Source organism: Piliocolobus tephrosceles, chromosome 2 (genome assembly GCF_002776525.5).
Source record: "Piliocolobus tephrosceles isolate RC106 chromosome 2, ASM277652v3, whole genome shotgun sequence".
Lineage (NCBI taxonomy): Eukaryota > Metazoa > Chordata > Mammalia > Primates > Cercopithecidae > Piliocolobus > Piliocolobus tephrosceles.
In genome coordinates, this window is record NC_045435.1 from 93,112,280 (window position 1) to 93,134,812 (window position 22,533).

Sequence of the window (22,533 nt, forward strand, 5' to 3'; positions counted from 1 at the left end):
GAGAAAAAATGTAAAAAGTAAGCCCTACAGAGAGATTTAGGAAAGCTGAGTTTGTTTGTTTTGCTACAAACTAGCTGTGTGGCCTTAGATAACCATTAACTTTGTCTAGCTTCACTTTTCTTGTTTTTAAAATTGGGGATTAGGGGAGATAAATATAATTTCTAAGATGCCTTTTAGATGTGAAACTCTGACAATCTTCTAGGAAAGTAGCCAGCTGAGACTTCATCTCAGCCAGTATTAATGAGACCCTCCCTGCTACAGTGTCAGTGGAAGCCACATGGGGAACCTAGACTTCTGCTCCTATCTGGCAGTAATAGACTCCTTTTTTAGTTTCTGCTAGTCTAGTTTTCTAGTCCTGGGGTGGTCTCAGGGGAAGCCTAGTGGAATATAAGGAGTTTCACCACAACCCTGCACAGTGGAGGCCACATGGGAACATATATGAGGCACCTGTCCTTCTCTCCCTGAAGGAAGAATCAGTAGAGGTCTAGTGGGAAGCTAGAGCACCCATCCTTGTCCAGCAATAATGAGGAATCCCCCCTGGGTGCCAGTAGTTTCTACATGGGGAACCTGGACTTCTACCTCTACCTGATAGTAATAAGGCGTTATCCCCTCTTCCCTTTCTGGAATGGTGTCAGAGAAATCAACTAAAACAGAAGGTTTACATACGATTTAGAATCTTATCTCTCCTAACATGTCCAGGTTTCTATTTAAAAAATCACTGATCAGCCTGGGTGTGGTGGCTCACATCTGTAATCCCAGCACTTTGGGAGGTTGAGGCAGGCGGATCACCTGAGGTTAGGAGTTTGAGACCAGCCTGGCCAACATGGTGAAACCCCATCTCTACTAAAAATACAAAAATTAGCCAGGCATGCTGCTGGGTGCCTGTAATCCCAGCTACTCAGGAGGCTGAGGCAGAAGAATCACTTGAACCCAAGAGGAAGAGGTTGCAGTGAGCTGAGACCGCACCATTGCACTCCAGCTTGGGTGACAGAGTGACACTCCATCTCAAAAAAAAAAAAAAAAAAAAGAAAAAAGAAAAAGAAAAATCACTCATCATAGAAAGAACCAGGAAGAAATCAAGCTTAATGAGAAAAGACAGTCAGCAGATGCCACTACCAAGATGACACAGGTTAGAAATATTAGAGATTTTAAAACAGCCTTATATAAAAGTTTCAGTAATAATTATGACCATATCTGAAACAAATGAAAAAACAGACCCTTTTTAGATGTGGATGTCTCAGCAAAGAGATGGAAGATATAAAAGAGAATCACATTGATATTTTAGAAGTGACAAATACCATAACTGAAATAAAAAGCACACTGAATGAGTGCAACAGCAGAATGGAAGGGAGAGAGGAAATAATCAGAAACTGGAAAATAGAATAAAATAAATTATCAGCTGGGTGCTGTGGCTCACGCCTGTAATCCCAGCACTTTGGGAGGCCAAAGCAGGCAGATCACAAGGTCAGGAGTTCAAGACCAGCCTGACCAACATGGTGAAACCCCATCTCTACTAAAAATACAAAAAATTAGCTGGGCCTGGTGGCGGGCACTTATAATCCCAGCTACTTGGGAGGCCGAGGCAGGAGAATCGCTTAAACCTGGGAGGCAGAGGTTGAAGTGAGCTGGATTGCGCCACTACACTCCAGCCCGAGCAACAGTGAGAGACTCCGTCTCAAAAAAAATATTAGCTGGGCGTGGTGGCCGACACTTATAATCCCAGCTGCTTGGGAGGCTGAGGCAGGAGAATCGCCTAAACCTGGGAGGCAGAAGTTGAAGTGAGTTGGATCGCGCCACTGCATTCCAGCCCGAGCAACAGTGAGAGACTCCGTCTTAAAAAAAAAAAATTGGCTGGGCGTGGTGGCGGACACTTATAATCCCAGCTACATGGGAGGCTGAGGCAGGAGAATCGCTTAACCTGGGAGGCAGAGGTTGAAGTGAGCTGGATTGCGCCACTGCACTCCAGCCCAAGCAACAGTGAGAGACTCCGTCTCAAAAAAAAAAAAAAAAAAAAAAAAAAACAGAGGGAAATTATCCAGTCTGAACAACAGAGAGAAAATATTCTGTGAGAACAAACACAACCTCAGGGATATAAAAAAGAGCTCACATTCATGTCACCGAAGTTACAGAAGGAGAGAAGAAGGAGGGAGGGGCCCAAAAAGTACTTGAATAAACAATGGCTAAGAACTTTTCAAATGTGGCAAGAGACCCAAAACTGCAGATTTAAGAAGCACTGTGAACCACAAACAAGATACACCAAAGAAATCCTTGCCAACACACATCATAAACACTTGAAAGCTAAAGACAGCATTTCAAGAGCATCAAAAGAGAAATAACATCTCACCTATAGGGGAAAAACAATTAGAATGACAGCCAATTTCTTATTGGAAGCCATGGAGGCCAGAAGAAAGTGGCAAAATATTTTTCAGGTCCTTTAAGTGTTGTCAATATAGAATCCTGGCTGGCTGCAGTGGCTTACGCCTGTAATCCCAGCTCTTTGGGAGACTGAGGCAGGTGGATCACCTGAGGTCAGAAGTTTGAGACCAGCCTGACCAACATGGTGAAACCCCATCTCTACTAAATATACAAAAATTAGCTAGGTGTGGTTGCAGGTGCCTGTAATCCCAGCTACTTGAGAGGCCAAGGCAGGAGAATTGCTTGAACCTGGGAGGCGGAAGTTGCAGTGAGCCGTAGGTTGCAGTGAGCCAGGATCACACCATTGCACTCCAGCCTGGGCGACAAGAGCAAAACTCCATCTCCAAAAAAAAAAGTATGTGTGTATTTTATATTATTTTATATATATATATATATATAAAATACACACACACACACACACACATATATATATCCAGAGATAATATTTTTCAGAAATGAAGGAAAAAGCAAGACACTTTCAGATGAGAGCGAACTAAGAGAATTTGTTGCCAGTAGACCTAGCCTAAGAGAATAGCTATAGGAAGTTCTCTTAACTAAGGAATTATAAAGGAAGAAATCTGGGAACCTGAGGAAGAAAAAACATGGTAACCAAAAATATTAGTAAACAAAATAGACTTTTCTTCTCTTATTGAGTTTTCTATGTTAAGTTTGATGGTTGAAGCAAAACTTATAATACTGTCCAATGATTCTAAATATATATAGAAAAAAATGTTTTATTTATTTTTTGTAGACATGGGCTCCCACTGTATTGACCAGGTTGGTCTTAAACTTCTGGCCTCAAATGATTCTACCACCTTGGCCTTCCAAAGTGCTAGGATTACAGGCATGAGCCACTGCACCCAGCCTATGTAGACAAGATACACTGTCTGATTCTTTCCCCTGTGTCAAGACAAGTATATTATAAATAAAGGATGGTAGAGGGAGGTAAGGTTTCTGTGCTTCACTGAAACTCATAAATGATGACACAAGTAGAATGTGGTAAGTTATGGATATGTAATACCTAGAGCAACCACTGAAAACATTACACAAAAGATATACTGAGGAACATTATAGATAAACCAAAATGGAATTCTAAACAATGTTCAAGTAAACCACAGTAAGACAGGAAAAAGAAAGCAGAGAAATGAAAAACAGGGAACAAACAGAAAACAAGGAAATGACCAGCCGTACATCCTAACATATCAATGACTACATTACTTGTAAATGGTCAGACAACAATTAAAGACAGAGATTGGGAGAGTGGATTAAAACACATGACTGAAGTATATGCTGTCTTTAAGAATCTCAAGTCAAATATGATTTAGGTAGGTTGAAAGTAAAAGAATAGAAAAAGATATATGGAAATATTAAAAGAAAGAAGGAATGACTCTATTAGTGTCAGATAAAGTAGACATCTGAGCAAAAATTGCCAGAGAGAACCATCCTATTATAAAAGTGTCAAATTACCAGGAAGACATAGCAATCTTAAATGTATATGTACCAAAGAACAGAGTTTCAAAATATGTGGGGAAAAAAAAACTTGAACTGAAAGGAGAAATATTAACAGATGACCAGGAGAAATGAATGGATATGTTCGTACAAAGACTGCACAGGAATGTTCATAGCAACTTTATTCACAGTAACCCCAAACTGGAAACAACCCGACTTGCCACCAGTAGGCAAATGGAAAACAAAAATTTTGACATATTTATAAAATGGAACACTGCTCAATAAAAAAGAAATGAAATAGTGATACATAAAACATGAATCACTGAATCATTATGCTGCTTAAAAGAAGCAGACACAAAAGAATGTATACTGTATGGTTTTGGTTATATCTGATTTTTGGAATATGCAACCAAATCTATATTGACAAAAGCAGATCATATTTTGCTTGGACCCAGGTATAAAGAGAGGGCTGAATTGCAAGGGTCATGAGGAATCTTTTGCGGGAAATGGAAATGTCCTGTGTCTTGTTTGTGGTGCTGGTGGTTTCACAGGTAAATACACCTATCAAAATGTGATGAAGTATATACCTTAAATGCATGCAGTTTATTGTATGTAAATTATAATTCAATATAGGCGATTTTTTAAAAACCTGAAAGTTTAGTTACAAATATACTGCAAGTTCACGAAGCCAGGCACTGTCATATGCTGCTGGTGAAAGCATGAGCTGGTCAGCCCATGCAGTGCAGCTTCGTATTATCTATCAAAATTACAAATGGATGTCCCCTTTGACTCAGCCATTTCACCTTCCAGAATTTAGCCTCTTTCCACATTTGTTAAATGATGTTCTTATAAGATCACCAATTGTAGCATTGTTTGTAATAGCAACTAAATGCCCACCAGTAAGAAAATGGTTACATAAGTTCTAGTAACGTCCGTGTAATAAAATGCTGAAGCAGATGTGGCAAAGACTGAGGGAGCTCTTTTAGTATTGACACAGAAAGTCCCTCAAGACACTTTAAATGACCAAAGCAAGGGACCTGACAGTGTGTCGTATGCTGAAAAGGGAATAGGAAAGAGTGTATATGTTCAAGTTTGCTTATTTTGCATACAAAGTGTCTGGAAGAATACATAAGAAATTGCAAATAGTGGTTATCTTCTAGGGGGAATGGGAGCTGGGAAGTGGAAGAAAAGGGGATGAGGGAACAAGACACTCTTCACTATGTACTTAGAATTTTTGATTTTTAAGCTATGTGAATATAATCAAAAGTAAGTAAATGGAAATTTTAAACTAAAGACAGTCTTAGATTTCTTGTGAAGAAAACTGTGGAAAAATAATCAGACTACACAAAAGATTTCTAAATTGTAAGATGGCAGAAGTTCTCCATGGGACAAGATGCATTCATATTAAGTTTGGATTCAGTCATCTTTTGTTTTACTTCTTTTAAAATTAATGTTTCTAATAGTACTTGTGTTTCTTGGAATTAGTGGGTAAATTATTAAGTAGTGATCACCATATGCTTTATATTAAAGAAAAAAAGAGCAATGGTCACAACATTTCTCCATCCATCCTTTGCAGTATGCACCAAAGTCTCCTTCAGGGGATGCTGGACCATTTTGTCTAGTACATCTCAGTGGGGCCTAACATCTATATTTTTCTAAAGTTCTACATTTGGTTTGCTAAATGATGCTAGGAAAGGATCATCATTTATCACTGGTGCCTTGATTATAAAGCTAGTTATAGCTGAGTCAGATGTGGTGTGTGATGTCAAAGTAGAAGGATGGTTTCACAACATAAGTTCTGTTTGAAATCTTACCTGTTTTTTAATGTAAAACATTTTTCCCTGGCAGCCCTACTTTAGATTCCCCTTAGATGTGAGTAGAGTAACTTTAACAGTATTCCCAATTCAGGTCCAGGGCTGCCTCCAATTAGGAAGATAGAACATACTGCTTTGGGATATTCATGCCAAAAGTGTCTAAAATACTGCCTAACAGTATGGCTTTTTTCAGCTAAAAAAATCATACCATGACAGAGAAAAAAGTTTAAAATGTACTTGGAATGTTTAGAACTAGGGTAAGACATTTTCCTTGATTTTTAGATAATATGAAAAAGGATGAGGAAATATGGAAGCAGTCATTGAAATTTTTAATTTCCATTCTTTTTTCTTTTAGTTGGCTTTTGAAACGATGAGTGTTATATCTGTGGTCACTAACTGTGCTCTGATTGGAATGTCACCACAAGTGAATGCAATCTTTCCAGAGTCAAAAGCAGACCTCGTTTTGATTGTAGTGGCAGTGGAGGTAAGTAAAGATTTAAACTTCTTTTAAGCAGCATCCATATCACGTTTCTCTATTCCAAAGCAGTGCTGTCTTGGGCTGTCCATGACTGACAATTGAGCAATATGGATTTACTGGTAAGAAAGCAAAAATGGTTCAAGTAATAGAAGACATGAAGATTCAGGCTTTGTATTTATGGTTATTGCCCAAGTATGAAAAACTGTCACCCTAATGGAAACAGGAAGTGAAATTTCCACTATTGTGCTGGTCTGCCCAGTGCTAAGTAGGTAAATCCTATTTGAGGGTCAGGTGCCATGGCTCATGTTTGTAATCCCAGCACCCAGGCCAAGGCAGAAGGATGACATGAGGCCAGGAGTTCAAGACCTGGGCAATATCATAAGACCCTGTCTTCACAAAAAATTTAAAAATTACCTGGTGTAATTTGGTACCTGATGTGTTGGTTCATTCTTGTAGTCCTAGCTATTTGGGAGGCTGAGGCAGGAGGATTGATTGAGCCCTAGAGTTCAAAGTTATAGTGAGTTTTGATGGCACCACTGCACTCCAGCCTGGTCAACAGAGCGAGACACTGTCCCTTAAAAAAAAAAATCCTATTCAAAATCAAATTCTATACATTTAATATGTATTTTTAGTCTATTTTAGAGAAAAGACAGTTCTACTTTCTTAAGCAAATAAATCCTAAGAAATGCTTTTTGATAATTACTTAAGTCTCATTTGCTACAGGTGTGAAATTCATTGTGAAACACTCTCAAACTTCAAAATGTAATTGGTAGGACGATACATAATTTCACATGCAAAGCACAAGTAGGCTGTCTGTGCTCTTTTTAGGTTTTTCTTTTATCATGTTTCAGAATATGGATCACTGTAACATCTTGGAAATTAAGCACTAACCAAATGTAAATGGAATAATTTGTAGGAATTTTTTTTTGTTGCTTGTAATTATAGTTGTCAAGAATATTGTGACCACCTTTCATTTTTAGATATTTTAAAAACAGAACAGTTATGGAACTCTATAAAAGCAGAACTTAGGAGGATCCTGAATGGTGTTTCATATACTTAAGGCCTTGGGCTCAGGGCTGACCAGAGGAAAGGAAATCATGAACTTGCACATTTCCAGTGTTGGCTAAAGAAATATATTCTGCTTTGCTCTTTTTTGCTCTTATTGTATTTGGTAGGAATCTGTGTTCATGATAGATGCTATATGTGGAATATGCATTTTGGAGAAAGATTTTAGACAGCAGTGAGTGGGAGGGAAAAGAGAATGGCCCTGACAGATACAAGTAGGTCTATTTTGAATTTTGTAAGTTGAATAGAATTTTGGAGAGCTATTTGCAAGGCTGATTTATGACCTGTGGAAGTGAGAAAACAAGACAGAGTTACCTATGACAGGGAGAGACCAGCTGGCTGGGCTTGTAGTGTGCCTTCCTGATTTAGAATATGGCACTTAACTTCACAGATCTAAAAATTTGTCTTTGCCAGTACACTCAGAGTTAATTAAAGGCTTTTGGGACTGACTGAGACTTAAAACTCATGAAACTTACAAGGGATTGACCAGAAATCCAGGTGGTTAATTTACAATAAAAAGATACTTTACCAATACCATAACAGTGGATGTTCAAGTGAAGGTGGATTGGTTATTAGAAGATTTCTTGGTAAATTTAGAACAAGAGCAGGAGTAGTGTAATATCCTGAAAGATGTAGAAAACCTGAAAACCATCCCTGCTTCCACACAGAGCAGAGCTCTCTCATGAGCCAGCTCTTGGTGTCCATCGCTAGCTTCTGAGCAATGCTGGATGAGCTTTATAGTCCACTTCTTGATTTTTGCCCTCACTTTCTCTAGATTCCTGGCTGACTCAGTATATTACCATTGATTAGCCTACTGTTTTCTTTTGTGTTTAGAGATACCTTAATCACATATTGAGGGCCTGGTTCTTCTTACTTAATTCGGGAGACTTACTGGCCTATAATACTGTTCTGCAGGTGGCTAGTCTTATGTGTTACAGGATGGTTTTGCTAGTCTAATCCTCACGGATTCACTTAATCTGCACATTCTAGGGATACTTGGCTGTTACTCTCTAGGTTCTAACCATTATGCCTTCTCTTATTTATTTATTTATTTATTTATTTATTTATTTATTTATTGTCTCTTCACGTTGTGTAAAAACAGCTGTTTTAATTGTCATTGTCTAAACTGGCAAAGTAAGAAGCATCAAGGAAGGCTTGAAAGAAGCCAGGAAGCATTAAGGAAGGCTCCCTCCAGGTTTTAGGGGGATCCTGTTCCTGCCAACATCTTGATTTTGGACTTCTAACCTCCAGACTATGAGACAATACAGTCCTGCTGTTTTAAGCCATCTATAATAGTTTGTGATAATTTTGTTCTGGCAACCCTGAGAAACAAATGCAGTTTCTTTTCTGTTCTAATAACTTTTGTCAGCTGATTTTTAAAGGGTCAGTCTGCTAGCAACAAATTCTCTTAATTTTTTTCTTCATCTGAAAACTTTTTTTCTCTTTCATTCTTAAGTATAGTTTTGCTGGACATAGAATTCATGGATGATAATCTTTTTCTTTCAGCACATGAAAAACATTTTGGTAATTCCTTCTAGTCTCCATGGTTTCAGATGAGAAATATATCATTCCAATTGGTGCTTGCCTATAGTTAATGGGTCCTTTTTTCTCTGGCTGCTTTCAAGATTTTTTTCCCCTGTATCTTTAATTTTTGAAAGTTTAATCATAATGGGTCTTAGTGTAGCTTCTTGGGGGTTTATTCTGTTTGGGGCATGCTCAGCTTCTTAGATCTGTGAGTTTTTGTCTTTAACCAAATTAAGGAACTTTATAGCTATTATTTCTTCAAGTACTCTTTCAGCCCCACTCTCTGTCTTCTCCTGGGATTTTGATATGCATCTTGGGTGTTTTGTATTTTCCCACAGGTCCCTAAGGCTCTGTTCAATTTTTGTCAGCCTGTTTTCTGTTATTCACATTAGGTGAATTCTGTTGATGTATTTTCAAGTTCACTGTTTCAACATCTTCTCTATGTCCACACTACTATTGAGCCCATATACTGAGGTGTTTTTTTAAAAAAAATTTCTATCACTGCATTTTTCAGTTCTATAATTTTCATTTGGTTGTTTTTATAAGTTGTATTTCTTTTGCATGTGGATGTCAGTTTTCCCAGTACTATTTGTTGAAAAGATTGTCTTTTCCCTAATGAGTGGTCTTGGCACCCTTGTTGAAAATCATTTGACTGTGTATGCAAAGTTTGCAAAATCATTTGACTGTATATGCAGAGTTTATTTCTGGGCTCTTGATTCCATTGGTCAGTGTTTCTGTTTTTATGCCAGTGCCATACTCTTGATTTCCATGGCTTTGTAGTATGTTTTGAAATCAGGCGGTGTGAGACTACTAACTTTGTTTTTCTTTTTCAAGATTGTTTTGGCTGTTTCAGTGTGTATTTGTGTCAATGTGCTTGCAGTAAGCTATGGCTATTTATTTTATGATATTTTAAAATGTTAACTATTGATCAGAAGTTGGATTATATTGGCACAGATGGGTGCTCTCTTTCTGCCACAGTGTGTATTTGAAGATTTGTTTTGTTTATACCTTATTGACTTTCACACATTTGAGAGGGCCCTAGCTTTGGTTTCTCAATAGAAAATTTTGTGTGTCAGGACAAAACCAAGCTCAAGCTATTTGAAATAGCCAAAAAATTAGAAATTTACCAATTTTATTCTAGTGTTGCTGAGACCTCAGCTGAATGCCATCTGGTCTTGTAATGAATCCAAAAAGTGTAACATTTACAAATAGAATAGAAAATACAAATTTTTGATTTGCTACCATTAAGTTTGTAAAATCGTGTTGAAATTCTGATTCTGATTCTGAATTTTACAAGGTAACTATGTGAGGTGATAAGATAATTAGATTAATTTTGCTAATCATTTCACAGGATATACATATTTCAAAATATGTTGTGTAACTTAAATATATTCAATTTTTATTTGTCAGTTGTACCTCTGTAATGCTGGAAAAAAAGAGTGTTACAGAATGTTCATCAAAACTATCAGTGGCCGGACGCGGTGGCTCATGTCTGTAATCTCAGCACTTTGGGAGGCTGAGGTGGGCAGATCACCCGAGGTCAGGAGTTCGAGGCCAGCCTGGTCAATATAGTGAAACACCATCTCTACTAAAAATACAAAAATTAGCCAGGTGTGATGGTGCGTGCCTATAATCCCAGCTACTCGGGAGGCTGAGGCAGGGGAATCACTTGAACCCAAGAGGCAGAGGCTGTGGTAAGCTGAGATTGTACCACTGTGCTCCAGCCTGGGCGATAGAGCAAGACTCTGTCTAAAAAAAAAAAAAAAAAAAACCATCATTGAGTCCATTAACATGTTTCTGTTTATAAGATTTTTCTCTTTTATCTGAAAATCTTTTCAAATAAGGAAATTAAATCTTAAAATTAACTTTAAAATAGAATTTTTTACTGGAGTCTACATAATGTTCTTATTGATTTAAAAAAGTTTTGCTAGTAGCATATTAAATTAGCAGCATACTATACTTTCATATGTTTATTCATGGCCCCTATAAGAGCAGAAATTTTACTAACTCAAAAAATGCCATAATCTATAAATATATAAAAATTCTCATAAATTTTTAACATTTTGATGGAAAAAGCAATTTAAGATGCTTTTTTCCTCCAAATTAATTAACCAAATAAATATCCAGATACATTTACATGATTAGAATTTGTTAACAGGACAAACACGACTTAGAAAATGTAACAGTTTTATAAAGTTGATGTTGAGTGTTAATGTTCTGAAAATTTAAAATTGGATGAATTGATAGTTTCTATTGCTTTCTGGATCACATTTCCAAAGCCAGTTCACTTTAGTTTTTACATGGGTTTCTGATTCTTCTTCTTCTGTTTTTTTTTTTTTTTTTTTTTCAGACAGAGTCTTGCTCTGTCACCCAGGTTGGAGTGCAGTGGCACGATCTTGGCTCACTGCATCCTCTGCCTCCTGGGTTCAAGCAATTCTCATGGCTCAGCCTTCCAAGTAGCTGGGATTACAGGTGCACACCACCATGCTTGGCTAATATTTGTATTTTTAGTAGAGACGGGGTTTCACCATTTTGGCCAGGCTGATCTCAAACTCCTGACCTCAAGTGATCTGCCTGCTTTGGCCTCCCAAAGTGCTGGGATTACAGGTGTGAACCACCACACCTAGCCCTGATTCTTCATTTTTTTTAAAGCTTGATTTAGTACAGATGAAATTGAATAAAGACAAAAATGATCACTACTGTATTCTGAGAACTGTCATGTCTGTCACAACTTTTGTGTATTTACTGCCATCTAGTGTTGCCTTTAAAAATTAATGACACTTGAACACTACTTTTATTTGCAAAATAGTTGAAGAAATTTTTATGGACTGAACCAGAGAATAACCTACCAATGCAATAGATGAAAACATATGAAAATGCCATTTTTTGTGGGTTAAAAATAAATATTGGCGGTGTCATAAAGTTCAGCCCTGAAGATTAAATCAATATTCAAATAATTTCCCTTAAGTAATTATCATCCTTTCTTTTGAGGCAAACTTAGTTAACTTTTTTGATGTAATTTTTAGCAAAAGATTACTACTTTACTTGCAGAATTACATATGTCTCCAATTTCTAAAAAATGGAAATGGCTTGATATCCTCCAAATATCAAATCTTAGCTAATACTTCATTTTAGTAATAAATGAATTGACAATTTTCTTTTAATTCTAAAATTGGCAAGATGTAGCTATCAGATATGTTGAACACTACTAACAATTTACCTACTAAAATTGGTTCTTTTTCTAAGCTGAAAATGAGTTAACTACTCACTCCAGAAATTACACTGCATTTCTGATGTTTAGGGCCTAGTGACCACCAAGCTTGCTAGTACCATGCATGTTTAATTGGTGGTTTAAAAAATGGCATTTAATTGCAGCTTCCTTTTAAAAATAAGTTTTCATGTGGCACCCCCTCTCCCTCTGCCAGCAGCTGCTTAGAAGCAGAATTAAGGCCGGGCATGGTGGCTCACGCCTGTAATCCCAGCACTCTGGGAGGCCGAAGCGGGCAGATCATGAGGTCAGGAGATTGAAACCATTCTGGCGAACACCGTGAAACCCCGTCTCTACTGAAAATACAAAAAATTAGCGGGCACTGTGGCAGGCTCCTGTAGTCCCAGCTACTCAGGAGGCTGAGGCAGGAGAATGTTGTGAACCCGGGAGGCGGAGCTGGCAGTGAGCCGAGATCGTGCCACTACACTCCAGTCTGGGCGACAGAGCAAGACTCCATCTCAAAAAAAAAAACAAGGAAAAGAAAAGAGGCAGAATTGAGTCTAATCTGTAATACCAGAGGTATCCTCTGAGAATGAACTGAGCCTTTCCAGATTCTTTTGTGCCCTGACTCACAGGCTTTATTTTCCTAGTTTCAGATTTGAAAGTTGCCAGCATTATACAGATAATTCCTATATATTCTTTATCAGGATTCACTAATTTTGAACATTTTGTCACACATGTGTTCTTCCTCTCTCTCAACTAAGAGGGAGGGAGGGAGGGAGAGGGGGAGAGAGAGAGAGAGAGAGAGAGAGAAACAGAGGGAGAGGAGAGAGATTTGTAGATATTTGAAACCATACAAATGTAGTTTCTACCACTATACTGCCTATTAGTGTATCACCTTGTCTTGTGAGCCCATTTCCTTGACTGCAGAGTGAGGCCAGTGCAGCCTCCCTTGCATGAGTGCTCTAAAGAGTAGAAATGACACATGTATAACTCTGATTATGTGTCTGGTATTGAGGAGGTGCTTACTAATTTGCAGGTCTTGTTACCACTCTCACAAGGCGAGGCATAGATGAGGTTGTATATGTGAAATGCCAAACACAGAGCTGAGTACTTGGTCAAGGCACAGGGGATGTGAGCTGCAGTTCTAACCACCTCAGCATCAGAATGAAACTTTTGTTATCTTTATTATCATTTTCATCATTATTTGTTTAAGCAGGCACTGTCACAACATAGAGGTAGCTTGGGGTGTCAAAGTCTGGTGGTAGCTGAATTAGAATCCCAGCATTTTCTTTTAATCTTTGAGTCTCAGTTTCCTTGGATATAAAATGGAGACATTGGTAGTGTACACTGCAAGTGTCAGGCACCATGTTCGATGCAGAGGAGAGAGTGGAAAATTGATAACAGTTTATAGCACCACGATTGTTAATGAGTTTCTCTTTCAGCAGTTAGTTCGTATGTCTCTGTCGGCTCTAGATTTGTTGTCATGGGCCAGGCTGTCCATCGTAATATTGCATTGGTTCCGTCTGTGTTACAGTTTGCTGCTTACATGTTTATCTCCCTCTCTTACGTACCTTCTATCTGTGGCATGGCTGTTTTCTTCTCTCTGCTGATCTTGCTTCCACGCCTCAGCCTAGCCCTCCCTCCCTCTCATTCATCCCTCATCAAGACCTGCTGATTCTGACTTCTGAGTATTTCTTTCGGCTCTCTCCCTTGTCACTCAGTAGAGTTACTTTAACTCTTTGTTTTCAAGTGATTAAGTAACTGCTTGTTACATGTTTATTAATGAGTCATATATAGTTTTTTTTATTCAGTGAACATATAGTTAGTGCCAATTACTTAAAAATTAATTTATAATTATAAGGACTTTGATAATGTACCTTTGAGAAGTATACTAAGAAAACCCTTAGGTAAAATATTAAAATTATATCATTTATAAGAAAAGGAAACTATATTGGGCAGTATGGTACAGTGGTTGAGAACATGGGTTCTGGGTTCAAATCCTGGCTATACCACTGACTAGCTCTGTGTCTTTGAATGAGTACTTGCTTCTACAAACTTAGGATTAAATGAATAAATGCATGCAGTGTGTTTAGTACAGTGCCCGGCAAGATTAAGTGTTTAGTTTTGTTAGCTATTACTGTCATTGTTTCTGAAAAACGATCTGTTCTCATAGAAGTTGCTTCACCTAATTGAAAGGTTTGATTAAGTTCTGAGAATCCAGTTTAAAAACTTAGCCTAGGAAGGAGCCCACAACCAACTAAGTTATTAATCTGGTCACCATTTCCCATTGTTGAGCATGAGTTGGGTTGTTTTTTTATTTTTGGATTAAGGTACTTTTGAATAGAATTGTGGCACTGGGTTTTTTCTTCCTCCTCTTGCTTCCTTTATTCCTGTGATAATCTTGGAATTTACTAGTCTTTCCATGGGCTCTTTAGCTTTTATCTAGATAAAACATTGCTCTATGTTGTCCTAATGTTGTGGGAATAATTAGAGAGTGAAATCAAATGCTTACATTGAATACATATTTATTATGTGCTTAAAATATGCTAGGCATTACTAAGATACATCCCTGGCTTTAGGAATGCTCACACACAGAACTATCCAAGAGATACATTTCAGTGCAATAGGAGGCCTCTTTCTTCACCTCCTTCCCCTTTTGACGCAGCTCTCTCCATTCCCTCCTAACAGTGTCCTGACTAGTGCAGGCTCTGTCGGCCTGCTGAGTGGGCATTGGTGTGAGGATGATGGGGAAGATGTCCAGTTACTGAGTTTATGGCTCACCGAGAGGTATTTTGTTCTCAAATCTGTTTATGTGTGGTATTCTAGTTACTGTAATTGGCATAATTTAATGAAATGGAATGGAAAATGATGAAAAGTGTGTGCTAAAATAGAGCCATCATTTCTATGAAAACCTTTGGAAAGACTTCATGAAGACAAATTGCTATCAGATTGAATAAAGATGAGACAATTATAAAAGATTGGGGAAAAAAATCATCAGAATATGGGCAGCTTCCAGATTCTGTTTTTACATTGCTTCACAAGTGTCTTTAAGTTTTCACTCTCCTTTAAAGAAAACAAACCTGGGCATCTTAGACATTGTCTTATAGGTGTTATTTAGGCATGTCAGACAGTGAGACAATCCATCACTGGATTCTACTCAGAGGAAGGGCCCTAGCTCTACAGCAAAAGATTTGCAAATTAGTGTACATTTAAATGTTTGCGAAAACGAAATGAATATATGCATTTTGTGTGATTCTTCATTTTAGCTGTTTTGATTAACAAAGGAATTATTGGCCCCAATTGTGTCATCTAAATGGGCCTCTTCTGTTCCTTGGGAGTGCTAAATTAGGATTTTAAGTTTGTCAATTAATGGGAAATACTTGTTTTGTTGAAAAACCCAATGCCCTTGGAATTGATGGTTAATGCATAATCTGTTTAAATATGACTTAGTGAATATCCAGTTTTTGCAGATTACATTGCAATTTTTTAAGGTCTTACAGTGGTTAACCTAACCTGTTTCTTGCCTAAGAAAAGTTTAGGAAAAGGCAAGTCTCACACCTCTGCAAGAGATCGTTTTACATTCAGAATAGAGTTGTTTTCAGAAAAGAATTGTCTGAAAGGAGATAAGAATTAGAAAATTCAACAGCTTCTCTGTACTCTTAAGCCATAATTTCAAAGTCTGGCATCATTATTTTCTTTAAAGTGAAATCACAGAACATCATATGTATCCATATTCAAATGTAAATACTTCAGATATCCACAAACAAAAAACTGATTTGGGTTATTCATCTTCGAGGACTGTTCCTCTTGCCTCCTCTCATTTCGTGCTTTCAAGACCTCTGTCAATTACCTGCGCCCTCTGCTATCTCCTACTGCACTCCAGCCTGTGCTTCCCCCTTTCAACAACAGACCTGCTAGGTGCGTCACCCTCCTCTTGGACCTGACTGCTAACCTCATTCTTGCATGACAGTTAACTTTCCTTTCAGATGCCTGAACCAATCCAGAGTCAAACTGACCCTCTTTCTTTGACTTCCTATCCATTTTAATGGGGTGATAAAAAAGCATGTTTGGTTTCATTTTTTTTCTAGGGTAGAAAGCAAGTGTTGCTTTAGAAAGTTGAAAATAGACTTGCAACACATAAGAAACCCCTGTTCTTTACAATATTGAGTTGCGTGTTGAGCAGTCTCAAATCTAATGGAAATACATTTGAGGTGGCTCTGTGGCAGGGGACCCCTAGAAAAAGTGGAATGTGGGGGCAGCTCCAGCACCAGGAGGGAGCAGGAGGGGTGAAATAAGAGACTGTAGGTTTTCTTAGGGAGAGCGGAGAGTATGAATGGGAGGATAAGAGGTAATGGATGGGGAAACTGAAGGAGGGCTCTAAGGTCATGATGAAAACTTTATAGCCCATTTACATTTTATTCCAAAATGATGTTTTTTTAAAAACACTTTCAAAGTCATGACTGAAGTATTCATTTTCATTCACTTACATAAATTCTACTTGGCCTTTCCAATGATCTCTAAAAATGAATACATTGCAGAATGAATTTACTGTATCTTCTTATTGTGAGATTGAACTTCCAATCCTCTCCTTACCAGGAGCAGCCTCTTCATTGGGTTGAGGAAGCTGAAACAGTTCTAGTCTATGAAGCGCCTGCACTTGTGTGTGTAGACGGCAGGCCATTCTCCATCCTGCATCCCTCTCTGCATCTAGCCTCTCCTGTCTCTGGTCCAACCACCCTCAAGTCCAAAAGAGCAGCTGGAGTCTGCCTCAGCTTTTCCTCTTGATTGTTCTCAAATTCACCTCATTTTTTCCATTTCTTCAGTCCTGTTGGTTAGATCCCAGTTCTGTATGCCTGCCATCGTTAGTTTATTTCTTCTGCCAGAATTACAAAGCTGCCACAGTAATTGTTGTTAACCTGTTCTTTAAGGTATCCTTCTGTATTTTCACATAACTTGTTTTATTTCAGTTTAAAAAAATGGTTTCTGAATTTCTGGTCATTGCTGGAGATACAAAGAAGATAAATCACACATCTCTTGGAAGAACTGGACTCACAAGCAATATCATTTCAGTACCATTTTTGATACCTCTTTTCTTATTTTTTTCCCTCAGTTAAAACGCTGTCCTTAAATTCATATTTGTCAATGTGTAGACCCTGTTCAGTAACCCATTTTCTTTAGGAATGGTTTCCCACATTAACAATACCCCAAACTCAAAATGCTGTGTTAGTACCCTAGGTCAAATTTCACTTTTAGAAACACTTAGCTGTTTTTTAATACTGAAATTTTACATCAAAAATAGGGCCAGGCGTAACTATCATTTTTTAGTATCATAGACGTTTATATATATTTGGGTTTGGTGAAAAGGTATAAATTTTGGCAGATCTTAATGTTTATAGTTATTTTGATATGTTGTAATTGTTCTTTTGTCTTGTTACTTCTGTCCCCCGACCCTTTTTAGTCTGTAGCTTAAAAGCTTCAGAGAGTCGTTAGTTTCTTTTGCAGTCCCCCAAGGTGCCATGTTGCTAAGACTGAATTAAATTTGAAACTATGTGAGGGTGCTTTGTGGACTCTAGGGTGCTTACAAATGTAAGATGTTAATATTACTACTATAATTTCCTCCTAATTAATAAAGTGTGTTCCCAGTCTCATTATGTTATGTTATTGAAATGGACTATTTCTAAGGATGTTAAGAACAATGAATGGAAAGGAAAGGTTTTTGAATACTGGTTACTTTCTAAGAAAATTTCTTCCTATCTGACATATATTAGTTACGTGTGTGTGTGTGTGTGTGTGTATGTGTTTTATAAAGTATGCCTGCTCTGAGCCTGAGATCATGGTTCTCCTCTGGTGGATGGAGCAGGAGGTGGAAGGTGAGCTGCAGAATGTAAAGATATGGTTGCCCCCAAGCTGTCAGTGGGCCCCAGCTGTGACCATTTTTAGGAAGCTTGTAATGCTTCTATTATCCTTTCCATTTCAGTACTTCACACAGAACTAATTGGCACCATCTGTGCTAATAATTAAGCCTGTGATGTGGTCATTGGTGCACAAGGAACTCAGGTTGAGGGAATATTTCACAGCAAAAAGGAGGTGGGATATGAGCAGAAAGAATACAGTTTGTTGATATTCTTTCATGCTGGTCAGTTGTAGAAAAGGAAACCCAAGGAAAGAGGAGCTCTCTGATAGATCAATGATATTCTTCCACAGCCTATAAGCCTCTTCCCCACTGAGTGTGTAGGAAGGACATATGAGCAAGATGACAGGTAGAGCTCTTGGTATTGTCTTCTCTTTGCTATTAAATTTGCCCTGGAGATTGCTGTAATATGCATCTAGTCTACATTTGGACATTAAAACTTAACTGAGGATGGTTGCCAAGAATTAAGAGTAAGGTGAGAGGTGAGGGCATTTTTTTTTTTTTTTTTTTTTAGTGATGAAATTGTTCTGTATCTTGATTATGGTGATGGTTTCACAGCTGGGTGCATTTATTAAAACTGAAAGTGCGATACACCAAGATGAGTGATTTTCTATCTAAGTTAAAAGGTAAATTTTAGAATGTATAAAAACTTATTGAAAAAATGCTTTAGAAAATCTTTTGTGGCTGAGGACATGTTTACAAGATGAAAAAAGTAGGCTTTTTTTTCTTTTTCAAGATTAATTAAGAAAAAAACAACCTAAAACCAGCTAATCTAAAATTTGTTTTTATATAGTAAATGGCTCCTTTCAAACTCCAAATAAGATTTTATAATTGAATGTTTAGGCATGTTGCTGAAAGGAACAAAAGAACAGGGCTTTTATGCTTTTCTTTCTTTGAGCCCCCGAACTCCATTTTACCATAAAAGGAGCTGCTCATCTTGAGTATTGTTTTGCTGATGAGAGGAAATTAATGAAGTGAGGCATCATTCTCATACATTTGAGAATTCACTGATCAAACTTAAGAACAAAAATGATCTATTGTTTTATGTTTTAACACTCTTTCAAAATGTAGGTCATATCTGTAAATGCAAGTGACTGTGTGAAAAGTAATATGCCACTGCTGCTAACCGTTTTGAGGGCACAGGGTATTCATGTGCTTCTAGAATCAGCAGGATTTCAGAAGGGCAATAGGAGGTGGCACACTGGGAGTGACTGAGAATTCTAGTGCTCTGATGAGTGAAGGATCAAGGTTGATATCAGTGGAGTCATTAATAAATATAAAGTTTCCATTTGGTACTTTTTAAAGAAATACTTTCAAATTAAAAGAAGCATTTTAAGCAACTTGGAATGTTAAATTTACTTTTGCGTTTTACTTTTATCAGGAATGTTTAAATAATCTACAAAGTACCCTAAGCCAAGAAACTTTTTAAGAGTTTAAGCCGAAGAAGCGTTTTTAAAATACAAAAGACTAGAAAGTATGTGATTATGGTCCAAGTGAAAGTTAATTTATCAGTTGGATAACAAACATTTGTCAGTACTTATCTTATGGTTTTTATGCTTTAAAATAAGGGACAACAGCCTTTCAAAACTAGAGTACCAAGTCCTGCTTACTCATTCCTCTTCAGGAGAAAGAGTTTTATAATCTTTAAAGTCTTTGGGAAGACTTAAAGAGACTTAATCTTTAAAGCCTTTATCAACTGATATCATAGTTACTCGTTTACACAGTAGCTGAGATTAATGGAATTTGGATTGTCAGGATTTTCCCCCGGTTCTCTTTGTCACTGTGTTACTAAAATTTACCGTCATTTATATACTCACAGTGCTACTCTAACTGTGGCACACACTGTGCTGGTCTGAGAACTGTTAGTAGTTCACAGTAAGATAAGGAGCTTATGCTAAAATGTAAATCAACATACTGCTTCTTTCCTTAAGAACGTCTAGGAGGCTGGGCGTGGTGGCTCATGCCTGTAATCCCAGAACTTTGAGAGGCCGAAGCAGGTGGATCACGAGGTCAAGAGATCACGACCATCCTGGCTAACATGGTGAGATCCCGTCTCTACTAAAAATACAAAAATTAGCTGGATGTGGTGGCACGTGCCTGTAGTCCCAGCTACTCGGGAGGCTGAGGCAGGAGAATCGCTTGAACCCTGGAGGCAGAGGTTGCAGTGAGCCAAGATGGCACCATTGCACTCCAGCCTGGTGACAGAGCGAGACTCCGTCCCAAGAGAAAAAAAAAAAAAAAGAATGTCTAGGTATGGTGGTTTACTCCTGTAATCTCACCACTTTGAGAGGCCAAGGCAGGCGGATCACTTGAGGTCAGGAATTTGAGACCAACCTGGCCAACATGGCAAAAACCTATCTCTACTAAAAATGCAAAAATTAGCCAGCTGTGGTGGTGCACGCCTGTAATGGTAGCTACTCAAGAGGCTGAGGCACAAGAATCACTTGAACCTGGGAGGCGAAGGTTACAGTGGGCTGAGATTGTGCCACTGCACGCCAGCCTGGGTGACAGAGTAAGACTCTGTCTCAAAAAAAAAAAAAAAGTCTACATATAGGGAAAAAAAAGTTAGCAGAGCCCTCAGTGTGCTTAGTGACACAGCTGATTTATATTCTGGTACAAGTCATCTCTCGTTGGTGGGCTGCTAACAAGTAGTGCTTTGACCTGTACTGGTTTACAGCTCTGTAATTAAATACATGATTCTCTCCTCTTTAAGACAGTTGTTGGATTTAGATAACATTCATGCTATTGAGCAGGAGCAGTGCCTGCTGTGTTGCTCCCATCCTGACTCTCAAGCTGTCATGCTCCACTGCCTTACTCTGGCTATTTCCAGGCAGACACTGGGACAGTGGGTAAGGGTGCAGGACTTTTCTGCAGAGAGGTGGCTTTCACCATTTGGCTCTGTGTATTGGTGTTGTCAGGAGTGTTGATTGAGTCAGGGGATTACACTCTACAGAGACATGGCTGCCCCTCCATTCCTCCCCCACAACCCCCTCCTCTGTCTCTTTCTCTCTTTCTGTCTCCCATTCTCTCTGGCGCGCTCCCTCTCGTGCATGCGCATTCACATGCACACACATGTGTTCACATAGACGTGAACAGAGTTCTGAAAACAGAAGGCATTCAGATGGTCATTTCAACCACTGGGAGAAAGGACCATCCCCAAGCATTTCTATCTACTCAGCTCTTTGTCTTCTAAAATGTAACGTTTAATCAAATTTTTAGAGAAATCATTCTTTCCCGTATATACCTCCCATGTGGACAGTGGTGGCCTGTCACATGTCTTTTGATAGTTTCATTTGTGTTATTAGCTGACTGCATGTGCAGGCTAGAATGATATTCTCTTATAGAAATGATTATCTTCTTTATTTACATTTTGTATATTTATTCTCTGGGTAGTAATGCATTTACGTGATTCAAAACTCAAAAGACTCAAAAAAACAGTGATAAGAACCCTCTACTTCTGTCTCCCAGTCAACAAATTCCCTTCTGTGGAGGCAGCCAGTGTGATTGGTTTCTTATGTTTGCTTCCAGGCATATTTAATGTGCAGATAAACAAGTATATATAAATAAGCATTAATTCATAAGCAGAATTTAGTGCATTTGTTTTACACTTAGTTGTTTAGTACAAATAAGAACGCTATTGGCAATTAACAAAATTTTCTTTTTCTTTCTTTTTTTTTTTTTTTTTGAGACAGAGTCTCGCTGTGTCGCCCAGGCTGGAGTGCAGTGGCCGGATCTCAGCTCACTGCAAGCTCCGCCTCCCGGGTTTACGCCATTCTCCTGCCTCAGCCTCCTGAGTAGCTGGGACTACAGGCGCCCACCACCTCGCCCGGCTAGTTTTTTGTATTTTTAGTAGAGATGGGGTTTCACCGTGTTAGCCAGGATGGTCTCGAACTCCTGACGTTGTGATCCACCCGTCTCGGCCTCCCAAAGTGCTGGGATTACAGGCTTGAGCCACCGCGCCCGGCCAAAATTTTCAATGTAAAGGAATCCATATGTAAGATGACCTCTGATGCTATTGAACTTTGGAATTCATGACTTGAATGATATTTTACAAAGCAGTTTGACCTTTTCAGAGTAAGAGAAATTCTTGCATCATGAATAAATGACAAGTTGAAGTAAAGTGATTGCTGTGCTTATTATTTCAATTTTGGATCAGTTTCACCTGTCATTTAGCAAAAGCAAGAGCTGCTTATGAATAACAAATATTTTTGTCCTGCTTTTTGCCAAGGATAGTACTGGTCAGCTGGCTTGGGGTCAAAGCTAAGGAGCCGTCTATCTGTGCATTTACTACAGTTTTTAAAATAAGAATGAATTTTTTTACTGTTCCTAAGGCCAAAACTTGTTTAAATAGATAATTGTGGAACTATGGAATAAGAATCTGTTAGTAGAATAACTCAACAAAAATGCATTGGATTAGGGAGCTTTTGAGTGTTTTTTTTAATAAGCTGCATAAAACTTACATGTGATATAAACATACTTTTTGGCCTACAAATTCTACTTCAAATAATTTATTTTGAGGAGAGATACTTGGAGGCAGGGGCATGGCTAACCTCAATGATATGGTTCTTTGAATGAAATTGCCTTGACCTTCCTGTTTTCGGCTCCTTTCTCAGTCCTGTTTTTTGCTACATCAGCTTTTCTCCCCAACCCTTACATATCCCTCAAC

General features: G+C 38.2%; 1 protein-coding gene across 2 annotated transcripts in view; it reads left to right on the plus strand.

The window, feature by feature from the left end:
• The window catches only part of ANO10 (anoctamin 10), a 253,672-nt gene that overhangs the window by 56,802 nt on the left and 174,337 nt on the right, over positions 1–22,533 (plus strand). For both annotated transcript variants that reach the window (XM_023231375.1, XM_023231376.1), the window contains exon 11: positions 6,034–6,162. In XM_023231375.1, the coding sequence (XP_023087143.1) occupies positions 6,034–6,162 (129 nt within the window). The remainder of the gene's footprint in view (positions 1–6,033; positions 6,163–22,533) is intronic.